Source organism: Nyctereutes procyonoides, unplaced genomic scaffold, assembly GCF_905146905.1.
Source record: "Nyctereutes procyonoides isolate TBG_1078 unplaced genomic scaffold, NYPRO_anot_genome, whole genome shotgun sequence".
Classification (NCBI taxonomy): domain Eukaryota; kingdom Metazoa; phylum Chordata; class Mammalia; order Carnivora; family Canidae; genus Nyctereutes; species Nyctereutes procyonoides.
Genome location: NW_026575118.1, coordinates 2608883 through 2625254, shown reverse-complemented (window position 1 = coordinate 2625254; position 16372 = coordinate 2608883). Strand labels below are relative to the sequence as shown.

The 16372-nt window shown below is 36.0% G+C and overlaps 1 protein-coding gene across 2 annotated transcripts in view; it reads right to left on the bottom strand.

Moving 5' to 3' along the window:
* BTAF1 (B-TFIID TATA-box binding protein associated factor 1) overlaps nucleotides 1-16372 on the bottom strand; it is a 94550-nt gene that overhangs the window by 57679 nt on the left and 20499 nt on the right. The window contains exons 4-12 of one of the 2 annotated variants that reach the window (XM_055334420.1): nucleotides 15215-15361; nucleotides 10131-10294; nucleotides 6943-7079; nucleotides 4161-4290; nucleotides 3818-3886; nucleotides 2255-2344; nucleotides 1503-1598; nucleotides 1230-1406; nucleotides 272-412 (exon numbers count right to left, since the gene is read on the bottom strand). In XM_055334420.1, coding sequence (XP_055190395.1) covers nucleotides 272-412; nucleotides 1230-1406; nucleotides 1503-1598; nucleotides 2255-2344; nucleotides 3818-3886; nucleotides 4161-4290; nucleotides 6943-7079; nucleotides 10131-10294; nucleotides 15215-15361 — 1151 coding nt within the window. The remainder of the gene's footprint in view (nucleotides 1-271; nucleotides 413-1229; nucleotides 1407-1502; nucleotides 1599-2254; nucleotides 2345-3817; nucleotides 3887-4160; nucleotides 4291-6942; nucleotides 7080-10130; nucleotides 10295-15214; nucleotides 15362-16372) is intronic. The other variant, XM_055334421.1, reaches the window with a different exon arrangement.

Sequence of the window (16372 nt, the reverse complement as noted above, 5' to 3'; positions counted from 1 at the left end):
ACTGAAATTGCATATATTAGAGGACTATCTGTCATAAGAAAAATGGAGGATGGGGTGCCTGGCTGGTTCAGTTGGTGGGGCACACAACTCTCAATCTCAAGGCCGTAAATTTGAGCCCCACACTAGGTGTAGAGATTACTTAAAAATAAAATCTTAAGAAAAAAGAAAATGGAGGATGAAGGAGAAAAAAGTACTTAATGTTTTTCCTAATGCTCTACACCGTGAATATAAACAAGCTCTATAGAAGAAAATGCGAAAAGATTTAATTTACCTTCTGTGTCTGAAGATACACAAGGCTTTCTACCACAGGTACTAATGATGCTGCAGCAACAGCTCTGACATCATCATCAAGGTCCTGAAGTCCTTCAATTATTCTAGTTAAAACTTTAGGCAATAAAGTGTTAATTACATCCTGTAAAACAGTGTATCAAAATAGATTAAACTTCCATAATACAATTATTGTACTTAAACATTTTTTATTAAATTCATCATATGAAAGCATAAATCCTAATTTTTTTAGGTTTATTAAGTAATCTCTACACTAAATGTGGGGCTCCAACTCACAACCCTGAGATCAAGTCATATGCTTCTCCAACTGAGCCAGCCAGGTGCCCCATAAATCCCAACCTTCATTAAAAAGGAATCACATAAACAAAAAAGAAAAATAACATCAATAGAAGCATATGTGTAACTAATCCCACTTGAAAAAGACTACAACAGTATCAAGTACTTTATTATTCAATGTGGCTTAAAATATCAGAAAATATTTTTCCAAGTAGGACTATGAACTCTCTGTGTTGAACACACACGCATATATACCACTGGTGCTGGAACCTCAACTTGTATCTCTTATTCAACACCAATGACAATCAAAACGGGTGTGAGAGAAGGCAGGAAAAGCCATCCCTTCCTGCTTCTCCTAACTCCAATCTATTCTTTCAGTTTCCTCAAAAGGAGGCTCCACAGGGGCTACTCATAGGATCATACACTAGGAACCTCTCTGGGAATTGGTCTGGCTATGAAACAGGAACAGTTTTTCAAGCCTAATGAACCATCTTTTGATTTGTACTTAAATTCTTATTAGCACCACCTAGGTCTATGACACTACCTCAAAGAGGCTGGCTTATCTGTTAACACTAAGAATCCAGGGCCATTTCATATATTTAACGAAAATAAACTAAGGGGGGAAATAACTCTCCCACACATGCTTCAAAAACTGAAGTGTTTACCTGACGAACTGCCAAAGCATACTTTATTCCTAGCAGACCACCATGTCTAACTTCCCACTGTTCTTGTGTAAGTAATTTAAGCAGCACATCCACAGTTTTATGAACTCCTGTTTCATTCATGTGTTTTAACACCACACCTAATGTCTGAGCACAAGTTTCACGAACTGGTGCTACAACCTATGAACAAGAAAGGAAGAAAACTCATATTACAAAAGACTTATTCCGTTACATTTGAAATATGATTGGGCAAAGCCTCTCTTAGGTGATACTTACTTCATCAGAAACAAAGTCTCCAAATCTGTCTAACGCAAAAACACAAAGAAGTCTAATAACTAAGTCTTCCAACCACTCTTGATGCTGCTGAATCATCTGTTAAAACAATCATTTTTTAATTAACAGATTAAGATCATACTTTGTATTGGGGGTTGAAGAAACATTAGGTCCAAAATCAAAACTAAATATTGGGACAGACTGGACAATAACCAAAATATGGAACAGTCCAATTACTATCTCTAATATTAACCACATCTTGTTCGTTGATTTATTAGGTTCAAATGTACCATACCAAAATCTTTAAAATTCATCAATTCTGTTACTTGCACTCCAAGAGAAATTAAGAAACTACTCAAAGTTGCTCCGATTTCAATTATATCTGTCATGTATCTATCCTACTACCAGTGTCTCATGCTACACCAGTCATATTGCTTAATGACCTCTAAACTATCCCCCTGTCCCTCTTACTCTACTTTCCAGTCCATTATATCCTGGCTCAAGTACTCTTGCTTCTATCTATTTTTTACTTAGTGTTTCTGAACATATCTTTCTCATGAGCTCATTCTTTCTATGTTAGTAAACAGACTTCTTCCCAACCTTTTTACTTTTTTCCTCACATTCAGCTTTCCATATTTCTTATTATTTATCTACTTATTACTTCTATGTATGGCCCAAGCTCTGGAACTTCCCTGGCTTGGGAAAAGAATTCAACTACTGAAATATAGTGATAACTGGTCCTTTACTACACATACCTCTTCTAAAGTGCTATCTCCCATTTTACCACCACTTTTTCCATGAGCTTTAAGGATTTCCCTAAGTCCAGTGCCTGCACCATGCCGAACCTAAAAACAAACAAGAAGCAAATGTCAGAGGCTAAATGCTTAAGAAACTAAGTTTAACTTCTCTTCAATATGAAAAAGGGATAGTAAATTTTTAAGAAATCAGAATAAACCAAAATGACAGTCAGAATGTGTCATCCCTCTGCTATCCAAGAAAAATTACGTATATTAATTTCATGATTTGGTTATATTGAATTTTTCTAAAATCAAGCTAAGAAAACAATTATTCTAAAATCCTTTTTTTTTAAAGATAGATTTATTTATTTATTCATTCATTCATTCATTCATTCATGAGAGACACAGATTGAGAGGAGAGGCAGAGACACAGGCAGAGGGAGAAGCAGGCTCCTCGCAGGGAGCCCGATGCGGGACTCGATCCCGGATCCAGGGATCACGACCTGAGTCAAAGGCAGGTGCCCAACCGCTGAGCCACCCAGGCGTCCCTCTAAAATCCTTCTAAGATATTAATCTATATGGCTATCACTTCCCTACCCTTTACCTGCATTCAGCATTATCCTCAGCAAAAGAGAGGAAAGAATCATATGTTGTTTCCTATAGACCCAACATCAATATTTTAGAAATATATATATTAAAACTAAGTTCCAAAGCTACCAGAGTAAGTGTGAAAGGAAGAGAATTCAACTGTCTCATGACTAATGCTTCACTGTCACCCTCTGGCCTTCTGAAATATCATCTGGAAGGGAGCAAATGGGCCACTGGCACTGCATTCATTCACTTAAGATTCAATTTACAGTAAGACTTGAATAACTTGAAAGATTTTATTTTATTTATTTATTCGAGAGAGACAGCAGGGGGAAGGGCAGAGAGAGAAGCAGACTCCCCGCTGAGCAGGGAGCCCAATGCAGAACTCATGACCTGAGCTGAAGGCAGATGTTTAACTGACCGAGCCACCCAAGCACTCAAGACTTGAATACTTTTAAACAGAAGACATCAAAGAGAAGAAATGCCCCTAAAAGGTATTCCAGAGCACTGTTTTTTAAATCACCCAGAAGCCAACCAACGTAGGACAGAATGCTTTGAGACCACCGGCCCTGAACTTCAGAGGAATTTCACTTTCATCTCTTTTATATACTGGGATCTGATCAAGATTTACATTTCTGAGACTAACAAGCTGGTATGGAAACTATTGCTCTTAACTAAAATTGTCCACTTAAAAAGGAAGTTTTTACTATTTGGAAGAGATATGCCAGAGATACTACAACTAAAAAAATGAAAAGAAATTAACGGATCACTAAAGAAATAACGACCAAAAAGTATATGAAAGGTGAAAATGAGTCTCAAGTTTTCTACTTAGAAGGTGAATGATATGAAGTGCCTGGATCAGTAAGTATCCTGAGAGGTATACAGGGAAAGAATAGGGACCCTAACAGATTGTGCTTGACATGGCTCCCTCCATTAGAAAAAACAAAAACAAAAAATATAGAGCTGAGAGAAGCTGGAATAAAGAAATCTTACCTCCCAGGAAGGATTAAAAAGGTCATTGCAAAGTTCTTCACAAAAGCTTTCTAACGGCCATTCATTTGTCTGAATAAGAAAAACAGAATTAGTACTAATTCAAAAGTTCCGATTTATGCTCACAATTTAAGTAATTTAATATTTGTAAATCTATAGTAATAAGCTTTAAAATGTTAAATAATTTAATTAATTAAAATTTAAATAATTAAAATTTTTACTAATGAAGTAAAGATACAATAAAATTTCTCTCAATGGGCGGATTATTAAATACTATCTACTATCATATTAGTATGAAAAAATTATAAATGATTTCAAAAGACACCTCAGGGCATTTTAATAGTACCTCTTCAATTAAGGAAGAACTCTCTGGAACATTATCAATCAAGACTTTGGAATCATTTGCAGACTGATTAATAACAACATTTGCTATTTTTCTTCTCTTTTCTTCTGGTTCCCCATCAGTGCTATCATTGCTAAAAAAATAAAAGTCACCATTTTAAAAAGTGAATGAAGAATAATGTGAACCACAATGAATGTCAGAGAATCCATCATTTGAACCAATGTTTTGCCATATTCTACTTACATGGTTTGCCTAAATTTCATATATCAAATAAGATTAACCATTTAAAAAGTTTTGGGTAAAAATACTCTCCTACTCTTACTGATGAATGTAAAATAGATCCATGAATTCTTGCTTTCAAACTGAATCTCAAATCTAACAAGTCTTTTTTACTTCCTATCAACAATCAGCTCTTCTCCTTTTTTTTTTTTTAAAGATTTTATTTATTCATTCATGAGAGACACAGAGAGAGGCAGAGACACAGATAGAGGGAGAAGCAGGCTCCATGCAGGGAGCCTGATTTGGGACTCGATCCTGGGACTCCAGGATCAAGCCCTGGACTGAAGGCGGTGCTAAACTAGAGCCACTCAGGGATCCCTCCTTTTTGTTTTAAATGATCTTGGTCTAACAACCTAAATCTGACCCAGCATAACTTTTCTAGGCTTTTGTACCCTGGAGGAAACTAATATATTGAGTAACATACTATAATCCTACTAGCTTTTGAAAAACAGAGACAACTGACCAATGAAAAATGTATCCAGAAAATTTGAGGAAATGTTACTTTATAACTAGAACAAAAATATTGAGGCTAGCATAGTAATAAAACATTACAAAAGAGAAGGCAAATGCAACTATTCAGTATTCACAGTTAGCAGAGTTCAGGTATATACAGGATTATTCTCCATAAATATCTTCCCCCATCTTAATAATTAGATTTGGCCAACCATTTTTTTGTAAATGTGATGAAAGAAATCTAACCCTCCTTAATCTCATTCCTTATTATTATTCCCCTAATTCACTCCCTATTATTCTTCCTCTAATTCTCTCCAATCTAGCCACATTGGTTGGTCACCATACTGCCCATGAACTTGTTAGGCATGTTTCTCTTTCCAGGCTCTACTTGTAATGTCTTTTCCAAATATTCATAGGACTAGCATCCTCACTTCTTTCCAATCTTTAATGAAAAGTCACTTCTGTGAATCCCTCCCTGATTATGCTATCCAAAATTCCAAACTCTCTCCCCACAAAACATTTCATGTTACTTCCTTGTTTCATCTCCTTTGTCTTTTTTAATCCTTACCATTAACATGATATTACTTATCTTTTTTTTTTTTTAAGTTATCTCTACCCAACATGGGACCAAATTTACAACCCCAAGACCCAGAGTTGCATGCTCTACTGACTGAGCCAGGCAGGTGCCCCTACTTACTTATCTTCTTCATTTTTTCCTCTAGAATATAAGCTTCATGAAGGCAGAATTTTAATCTATTTTATTCACCAATGCATCCTGAGGGCCTAGAATAGTATCTGTCACTTAGAAGCTATTCAGTAAATATTTGCAGAATGAATAAATCATGAACTCTGAAAAGTAAGATCTACTATTTCAATATTCAAATATTTGGGGAAATCTGCTTATATGAAAAAAGCCAACAGACACAGATTACTATATGCAGTCCTAGTAAGTTGTTCTTTTAAAAAAAAAACCTGCTGTTTAATAAAGCTTAATAAAAATTTCATACTAAAAAGAACCCCAAAGAAATTTAACCTCACATAAAAATTTACACCGAATAGATGTTTATTATTTATTCCCCCTTTGATTTTTTTTTAATATTTATTTATTCATAGAGACAGAGAGAGAGAGGCAGAGACACAGGCAGAGGGAGAAGCAGGCATCATACAGAGAGCCTGACGTGGGACTCCAGGATCACGCCCTGGGCTGCAGGCGGCGCTAAACCGCTGCGCCACCGGGACTGCCCTTATTCCCCCTTTGTATCTAGTCTTTAAATAAATGCTGTAAACTTACTTTTTAGTTTTATGTGAATGGAAACAAAAGGTTCTGTCACTTGCAAAAAGCCTTTGTAAGTCCTCATGCGTTATATCATTTACTCAAACACGTCTAGACCAAGATCTTGATTCAACACAGCAGAGTGGGGTATGAAAATCTGTATTTTAATACATCCCTTAAAGTGCTTCTGAAGGGTTGTTCTGAACTACTCTTAGGAGTGCTTTTCCAAACCATACACAGATATCACTTTTATTAATTAAGAAAAAGGACAGTGGGTATATCCAGAATTTTTCCTACAACAAGATTCGGTAAACAAACTTGCATTATTACCTGTTATTTGGCTTAGTCCCCAGGCTGGAAGACAGGTAATATAATACTGCGACAGTTCTATACTCAAGTAATATTCTTAACTTGTGGCCCTTAGACCATCTCTCTGACTTCACTCTGTACTGACCTCACTTCTCTCTACTTATCCTAGACGTACTGCCTTTCTTTCTGTTTCTTGAACAGTCTATGATTAAGGCATTTACACTTGTTCTCTCTACTTGGAATGTACTTCCCTTGGAAGAGCTTCAGCCCCCATCCAAACAAAAAAATCTGCATATGTAAATTATCCTAGTTCCCACCAATAGTAAATAATCTCTGTCAATAGACAAGACAATCCAAAGGTACTCTGCAGCCAAAGACAAAGTCAGCAAATGTTTTTAAAAATCAAGCAGACACAGATTTAAGCTACAAAGCATCACTATTTTAAATGAATAAGCAAAAAAAGATTACTACCTCTTCTCATTAGTTTCCACTGCATCCCTGGATCTCTGTTTTGCAAATAACTTGGCCATTCTTTTAGCTTTGTTCTTTTGTCTATTACTCATTCCTGCTCGAAATTCTGAGTCAATCAATTCAGCTGCCTGGAGAGTCTAAAAGAATAAAAGAATGCTGAGTTTGAACTTTTGAAGTTAAAATAAATGATAGTCATAGCCTCAGAAGAGGACTAAGTCTATGAATTTCACTATAGCCAAATTAACTACATTTTGACAGCATTGTGCTATTCTGTTGTATGGCTCTACCACAATTTCACTCTCTTCTTCCTTTTTCCATAATCTTCCAATTTCCAACAGATGCTTGTGTGTTTCTTAACTTTTATTGTCACAGATGTGACAAAAATATATGATCATAACCTACAGAGAGGGTTTTGAAAAGGTGATACCTCAAATTAACCACAGTAATAAAGATGTGGTACAGAGATACAACAGAATATTACTCAGCCATAAAAAATGAAATCTTGCCATTGGCAATAATAGATTTAGAGATGATAATGCTAAGCAAAATAAATCAGAAAAAGACAAATGCCATATGATTTCACTCATAGGTGGAATTTAAGAAACAAAACAAATGAACAAAGAAAAACAAGACAGACAAACCAAAAACAGGCTTTAAAAAAAGAAAGACTTTGAGAGGGAAAGGGAGAAATGGAGAACAAGAGAGGGAGAGAGGGGTACAGGGGGAGGGAGAGAGAGAGAGAGAGAGCGAGCGCGCGCATAAGAGCAGGGAGAGGGAGAAGCAGACTCCCAACTGAGCAAGGAGCCTGATGTGGGTGGGGCTCGATTCCTGGATGCTGGGATCATGACCTGAGCCAAAGGCAGACACTTAACCAACTGAGCCACCCAGGCACCCCAATAGACTCTTAATTATAGAGAACAAACTGATGGTTACCAGAGGGGAGGTGGGTGGGGATATGGGTGAAATAGGTGAAGGAGATTAAGAGTACACTTACTTGATGAGCTGAGTAATATACAGAATTGCTGAATCAATATATCATACACCCAAAACTAATATAACACTGTATGTTAATGATACTGGATTTAAAATAAAACAAAACCTATATATATGTGTGTGTATATGTATATATATGTATGCACACACACACATATGTATCAATGAATAACCATAATACCACCCCAAAAGTTATAATAAAGAATTATCAGTAAAAGAAACTGAGAATCATCTGTTGAAAAAACTAAAACTTACAGCCATTAAGTGATCCAGCACCCTATAGTCAACATAACCCAAATTATATGCTCCTTCCCTCTTAAGCAGTCACTTTCTACTGTTTTTTGCTTCTATGCTTCTTTATTTTGGGTTTTTTTAAAGATGTATTTATTCACTTAAGAGAGAGAGAGAGTGTGTGTGTGCACAGGGAACGGCAGAAGTAGAGGGAGAGAGAAACCTTAGCAGACTCCTCATTGAGCTCAGAGCCCGACCCTGGGCTTGATCTCACAATCCTGAGATCATGACCTGAGCGGACACTCAACTGAATGCACCACCCAGGTTACCCTGTCTACTGTTTTTGCTGTCTTTTTCATTCTTGGGAGACATTATAAAGTCTGTGAGGTAGAAATATTTTGAACTCAACCCTAAAAATCCTTTCTGCACTCATCTGATTAAGATTCAACTGAAATCCACACTTTGACAACCAATCAGGGTCACTAGTACTGATGCCCTACTATAGTCTTGGTCCAGGGAACACTGGCATAAATACAAATAGTGATGAAACTATAGCAACAAGTAGCATTAAACAACTCTTCCCAAAGGTCCATGACATATAAGGCCAATCCAACTTGGATCTTGCCAACTTCAAACTGACTGTTGCCCATCCGACAAACAACTATTCTGTCAACAGCCCATTTTCTCTAATATACCTGACACACCTTTTTTCTTAAGATACCATACACAATTACCACATTGTAATCACATTACTACATTTTTATTCTCCTTTATTCTATTTTCTTCTTTTTTATTTCTACTTCATGCTTTGTATCCCATTTCTTTCTGTTCCTTCCTGGTGTTATTATCATCTACCTCTTTTTTTCCTCTGGAATTTTCCAATTATTTTGTCTGCAAAAGCTATTCATCAACACACACTCCCTTAGCCCTAAAAAAGAGTTTGCAAATTCTGATGGTTTAGAAAACAACTAGTGTAAAAGGCAAAGGAAAAGACCAAAAGAGAGAGAAGATAAGTGTTTCAGGACAAAGCAGAAATTCTTAACAAGGACCAGGAAATGCTAAAAGATACTGCAGGGGCAAGAGGAAAGAATACCAAATCCCTGAATGGTAATGTTTCACTTATACATGAATTTTTCTGAGGAGAGAGCCACAACTTTTACTGGAGCTTAAACAGTTTGGGACATTAACAGGAAAAAAATAAAAACAAAACAAAACAAAGCAGCAGTATGTAGGCATCCAAGGGGAACTGGAAAAATAGAGAAAAGAAAGGAATACAGAGCAGAACTATCAAGCTATCAAAAAAATGTATGATCTCCAATTAAAAAAAATTAAATGGATATGCAGAAAAGTAAAAAAAAAATGTATGATCTATATATACTTACATATTCAGCTATTTGCAGTGGGAAAATGTAAATATGGCTTAACAGGATACAAATACTTGTGTAAAGTAACTTATAAAGGGTTGCTTATGGGGCATGGAGACATGGGTGTCCAACAATTATCTAAAACTTCTTTTATTTCATATTGTATACCTTTTTGTATTGTTTGAAAGTGTTGTTATCATGTCTGTTACTTCCTCAAAAGAATAAATCATAGATCTAAAGATCTCTAGTATCATTAATACTAGCCCTTATTATCTTCCAATCTCTCAAATATATATATATATTTTTTTTAACTAAAGAACAAAGGAAAAAGCAACTAGGATCTCTCAGTAGCAGTGGTTCCTAAAAGGTCAACCACAGCTTTTTTTAATCTGTCAATCCAGAGTCTACAATAGGCTGAACTTCTGTCTCTTTAGGATGTGTTATCAGAAATCCAATTTATGAAGACACTAAATTACGGTGGAGCAAGCAGGAATTAGCAGAATTAAGAATAGTATTTTTTTTTAATTGTAATTACATGGAAAAGTGAAACAAAACCTCTGTATTATTACTTGTAATCAAACAACCAAAGATTTTACCTACAGGTTGTTTGTTTAGAAAGGCTGCCGAAGTTGGGGTATAATCCAAATCTTCATCATTGAAGAGTTCTTCAGTACTCATTCCAATGGCTTCTCCCATATTAAGACCAAGTTTCTTCTGTAATAGTTTCCGTTGGCGTGCTATCCTCTCTTTAGGATCCACTTCACCTTTACAAAGAAAAGAAATAGATTTCCTCCAAATCAGATAAGAAGTCTAATAAATGAAGATCAAACTTGATTAATTTTTTTAATTTTAACTATTAAAACACCCCTCCTGACAATAAAACCAACCATATTCATTATCTCTGTCCTAACTATGATTTAAAAATAGTGTTCTAGCTAACAAATCACTCTAAGACTTTTCACTGAGATTCCCACATTGTCCTACTATGAATTATCAAATATATGTAAAATGAGATCCATTCCTGTGGAAATAAACTTATTTATTTTTAAAGAAGGCTCCACACCCAAAGTGATTTTATTTCCCTTGTGTGAGTGAATTGAAATCGTGCCTTCCATCAAAACAATCTGGGGTTTTCACTTCCGCAAAATGGGAACTTGATGTTGAGGGGCTACATGCCAATTCCATGCGGGTAGTTTGAGCATTCTCATTCAGCAGGTCATAATCTGCATGTTAATTTAACAGCCACCTATGGGCCCCCCAACACAGCAAGGATGTAGAGAAACTAGAAATTTTTGTGAATGTAAAATGGTATACCCACTATTAAAACAGTTCGGCAGTTCCTAAAAAAATTAAAAATAAAAATACAATGTGATCCAGTAATTCTCTTCTGGGTATATAACCAAGAACCAAAAGCAGGAATTCAAATAGATATTTGTATACCCATGTTCACAACAGCATTATTTACAATACCAAAATGTAGAAGCAACCCAAATATCCACAGATGGGTGAATGAATAAACGAAATGTGGCATAAACACACATTGGAATATTACTCAGCCTTAAAAAGGAAGGAAATTCTGATACATGCTATGACATATATGAACCCTGAGGAGATTATCTTAAGCAAAACAAGCCAATCACAAAAGGACAAATACTGTTATGACTCTACTTATATGAAGTACTTAGGATAGTCAAATTCACAAAAACAGAAAGTAGAATGGTGGTTACTAGGGGCTGGAGGGAGGGAAGAACGGGAATTGTTTAACCCCCACTCATCCATCGTTTCACTTTCTGTGGTTCAAGTGTAGCCCAGAGGCAGATGATCTTGTTCCTGACATATTGTCAGAAGGTCAATCATAGCCTAACGCTACATCACATTGCCTAGGTCATTCACCTTACTTCATCACATTACATAGGCATTTTATCATCTCACATCATCACAAGAAGGGTAAGTACATTACAGTAAAATATTTCAAGAGAGATTTATATAACTTTTATTAAAGTACATTATTATGGGGATCCCTGGGTAGCTCAGCAGTTTAGGACCTGCCTTTGGCCCAGGGCGTGATCCTGGAGTCCTGGGATCAAGTCCCACATTGGGCTTCGTGCATGGAGCCTGTTTCTCCTTGTGTGTCTCTGCCTCTCTCTCTATCTGTGTCTCTCATGAATAAATAAATAATTTTTAAAAATGCATTATTATAATAGTTCTATTTTATTGTTGTCAATCTCTCACTGTGCCTAATTTATAAATTAAACTTTATTATAGTTCTGTATGTATAGGAAAAAACAGAATACATATGGCTTGGTACTACTTACAGTTTCAGGCAACCACTGGGGGTCTTGAAATATGTCCTTTGTGGATAAGGGGGACTAGTGTATAAAGTTTCAGTTTTGCAACATGAAGAGAGTTCTGGAGATTGGCTCACAACAATGTAAATGTACTTAATATTACTGAAATATATGTTTAAAAATAGTTAAAATGTAAATCTTATGTTATCTGTATTCTACCATAATTAAAAAACTGATAGATACATCTGGTAACAGTAATAAAAACTATTTAGGGAAACAAAATGAAATAAGTACTGCTATATACTACAGGATGGATAAACCTTAGAAAGTCTGCTAAGAAGCCAGTTACAAAAGACCACATTAATTATATGATTCCATTCATAAGAACTGTCCAGAACTGGCAGAGACAGAAAGATGCTTAAGGCCTAGAAGGGGAGGGAAGGAAGTAGGGAGTAGGAGGTTGATAGATAAAGGATTTAGGGTTTCTTCTTGAGATAAGGAAAATACTCTAAAATTGAAGGCATATATGTGTGAATATATTAAGCACCACTGAAATGTACACTTTTTTTTTAAGATTTTATTTATTTATTCATAGAGACAGAGAGAGAATGAGAGGCAGAGACACAGGCAGAGGGAGAAACAGGCTCCATCCAGAGAGCCCGATGTGGGACTAGATCCAGGGTCTCCAGGATCACGCCCTGGGCTGCAGGCGGCGCTAAACTGCTGCGCCACTGGGGCTGCCCCTGAAATGTACACTTTAAAAATGGGTGAATTTTATGGTATGTGAATTATATCTCAATAAAGCTTTTTTTTTTTTAATTTAAGACTGTTCTACCTTGAGGGAAAAACCCTAGGCAGCCAAAAGTGAAGAATGCTGGATCACAAGTCCATGACACTTACACAGAACCCAAAATCAGTCCTCTCATTTCTACTGGAGAAAATAACCTGTACAAATGCAAAGGAAAATCAAACTAGCACCTATACTAAATCTGCATGTGTCCTTCATATATGAGAAAACACAGATAAGCAGACATGTAAAGAAAATCTAATTAGAGAATTTTAAATGACCACTGTTCAGCATACTGAGACTTATCAGCATTAAAATCTGAGTTGCCCAAAAATTGGGGTTCCCAATCCTAGTTACATATCAGAGTCACTTGCGGAGTTTTGTTCTTTGAAATACAATGTCCTAGACTTCAAGCTGTATTACAAAGCTGTAATCATTCAGACAGTATACTATTAGCACAGAAACAGACACAAAGAACAATGGAACAGAATACAGAACCCAGAAATGGACTCTCAACTCTAAGGTCAACTAATCATCAACAAAGCAATAAAGAATATCCAATGGAAAAAAAAGTCTCTTCAACAAATGGTGTTGGGAAAAAAAAAAAAACACAAATGGTGTTGGGAAAATTGGACAGCCACATGCAAAAGAATTAAACTGGACCACTTTCTTACACCATACACAAAAAGAAACTCAAAATGGATGAAAGACCTAAATGTGAGACAGGAATCCATCAGAATCTTAGAGAACACAGGCAGCAACCTCTCTGATTTCAGCCACAGGAACTTCTTGCTAGACACATCTCCAAAGGTGAGGGAAACATAGACAAAAATGAACTATTGGGACTTCAAGATAAAAAGCTTTTGCACAGCAAAGGAAACAGTCGACAAAACCCAAAGACAACCTACAGAATAGGAGAAGATATTTGCAAATGTCTGATCAGATAAAGGCCTAGTCTATAAAGAACTTATCAAACTCAACACCCCAAAACCAAATAATCCAGTCCAGAAACAGGCAGAAGACATGAACAGATATTTCTCCAAAGAAAACATACAAATGTCTAACAGACACATGAAAAAATGCTCAAAATCATTCGGCATCAGGGAAATACAAAACAAAACCACAATGAGGGATGCGTGGGTGGATTAGTGGTTAAAGCATCTGCCTTGGCTCAGGGTGTGATCCTGGAGACCCAGGATCGAATCCCATGTCGGGCTCCCGGTGCATGGATCCTGCTTCCCCCTCTGCCTTTGTCTGCCTCTCTCTCTGTGTGTCTCTCATGAATAAATAAATAAAATTTAAAAAAAAACCCACAATGAGATACCACCTGACACCAATCAGAATGGCTAAAATTAACAAGTCAGGAAATGACGGATGTTGGTAAAGCTGTGGAGAAAGGGGAATACTCATACTGCTGGTGGGAATGCAAGCTGGTACAGCCACTCTGAAAAACAGTATGGAGGTTCCTCAAAAACTTAAAAATAGAGCTATCCTATGACCAGCAATTGCACTACTATGTATTTACCTAAAGAATATAAACATAGTGATTCTTTTTTTTTTTTAATTTTTTTTTTTTTTTTATTTATGATAGGCACACAGTGAGAGAGAGGCAGAGACACAGGCAGAGGGAGAAGCAGGCTCCATGCACCGGGAGCCCGACATGGGATTCGATCCCGGGTCTCCAGGATCGCGCCCTGGGCCAAAGGCAGGCGCCAAACCACTGCGCCACCCAGGGATCCCTAAACATAGTGATTCTAAGGGGTACCTGCACTCCAATGTTTATTATAGCAGCAATGTCCACAATAGACAAACTATGGAAAGAATCCAGATATCCACCAACAGATGAATAAAGGAGGTATGGTTGTGTATGTGTAATGGAATATCACTCAGCCATCAAAAAGAATGAAATCTTGCTGTTTACAACAACATGGATGGAACCAAAGGGTATTACACTAAGTGTAATTAAAGAAACAAAACAGGATGAACATAGGGGAAAGGAAGGAAAAATGAGATAAAAACAGAGAAGGAGGCAAACCACAAGAAATTCTTAACTCTAGGAAACAAACTGAAGATTGCTGGAAGGGAGGTAGATTTGTGGGATGAGGTAATTGGGTGACAGGCATTAAGGAGGGTACTTGATGTAATGAGCACCAGGTAACATGAGTCACTAAATTCTACCCCTGAAACTAATAATGCTAGTTATTAGTTAACTAATGTTAACACACAGGTCTTCGTTCATTAATGCTCAATACATTTATTTATTCATTTATTTTTAAATTTTTATTTATTCATGAGAGAAAGGCAGAGATACAGGCAGAGGGAGAAGCAGGCTCCATGCAGGAAGCCCGATGCAGGACTCAATCCTCGGTCTCCACGATCACGCCCTGGGCTGAAGGCAGGCGCTAAACCACTGAGCCACCCGGGGTACCCTAGACCAAGTACTTTTGGTTATCTTCTCTACCTACAATGCCTCCTCTTTCCCAACCACAAACTTCAATTTACATTTTGTAACATCTATTAATAAGACTTTGCATGACTGATACGTAGCATATCAAGTGATAAATTAAACACACACATTTCAGACTTTCTTCTACAGGACTACTACATACCTGATTTTTCATCTTGTACTTCAAATTCTGCACCAGCAGATCCCAAAAGTGATGCCCCATGTTGTAACAATCTACATATATCAAATCTGTCAAAATTCAATCGATCTGTAGAAGGTGAATCTTCCATAGCACTTTCTGAAGTAGATTCTAAATGAGGTTGAAAATATTTAATTTGATCACAAAACCAAAAGGTAGAATGAAAGAAAATAGCACCACTTGGGGTGGTTGTGTATGTAACATTTTAAGTAAAAGGCAGAAATAGAAAAGCTATTGTGATTTATGATCAGCTCTTACTTATGAATAAACTATTTAGTTGGTGGATCCCCTTCTACAATCTATCAGAACATCAGTGGGTGTATGTATAGCTGTTTTTCACTACAAAAGCACATTATTATATAAAGAAATGCATCCCATATGGCAATATATATGTTAAATATCATATTGTCTCCATTAACTGTTTAAAAATACCAAAATAAAAAAAAAATAAAATAAAATAAAAATACCAAAATAACAGCCTGAGTACACTACAGTGCTAACTTGGAAAACAAATATATTCACAGAATATATTCAAATATAAGCCAACAAGCATCATTTGTCCCTATACCTGAGGAATATCTATGACACAAAGCAATTATTCATTCAATAGGACTCCTCATAATATGAGCAAATTATAAACTCCTGATAAACTGCTAAAATTACATATTTTAAGGCCTAAAATCCTCTGTAAAATGCTTTCTTTCCTCAAAAAAAAAAAAAAAGGTTATGCCATTAAAAATTTTTAAATATATTGTAACTGTTCACTGACTTAACAGTTTATTTAGCTGGCACTTGCATATAATTCATTTATTAAACTAAAGTATAATTGCTTTAATTTTCCAGTGATGACAAGCAACCTTACCATAAACCTTAATGCTGGTGTAACTAATATAATGTTTTATAAAAAGAATATGAGTTCTAATATCTCTATATACCAAAAGAAGCAGGGAAAATAAGCTGAAAAAGAAAAAGCTCTTTTCTAAAACAAGTTATAACTTTTTTCTGGTTATGCTTCATTTGATGAGAGAGGACAAATTAATACAGTCATTTAACATAAAAGATGCCATATAATTAAAGCAAAATTTTAGACAAGCTAAAATAAAATGCATGATAAAAATGATG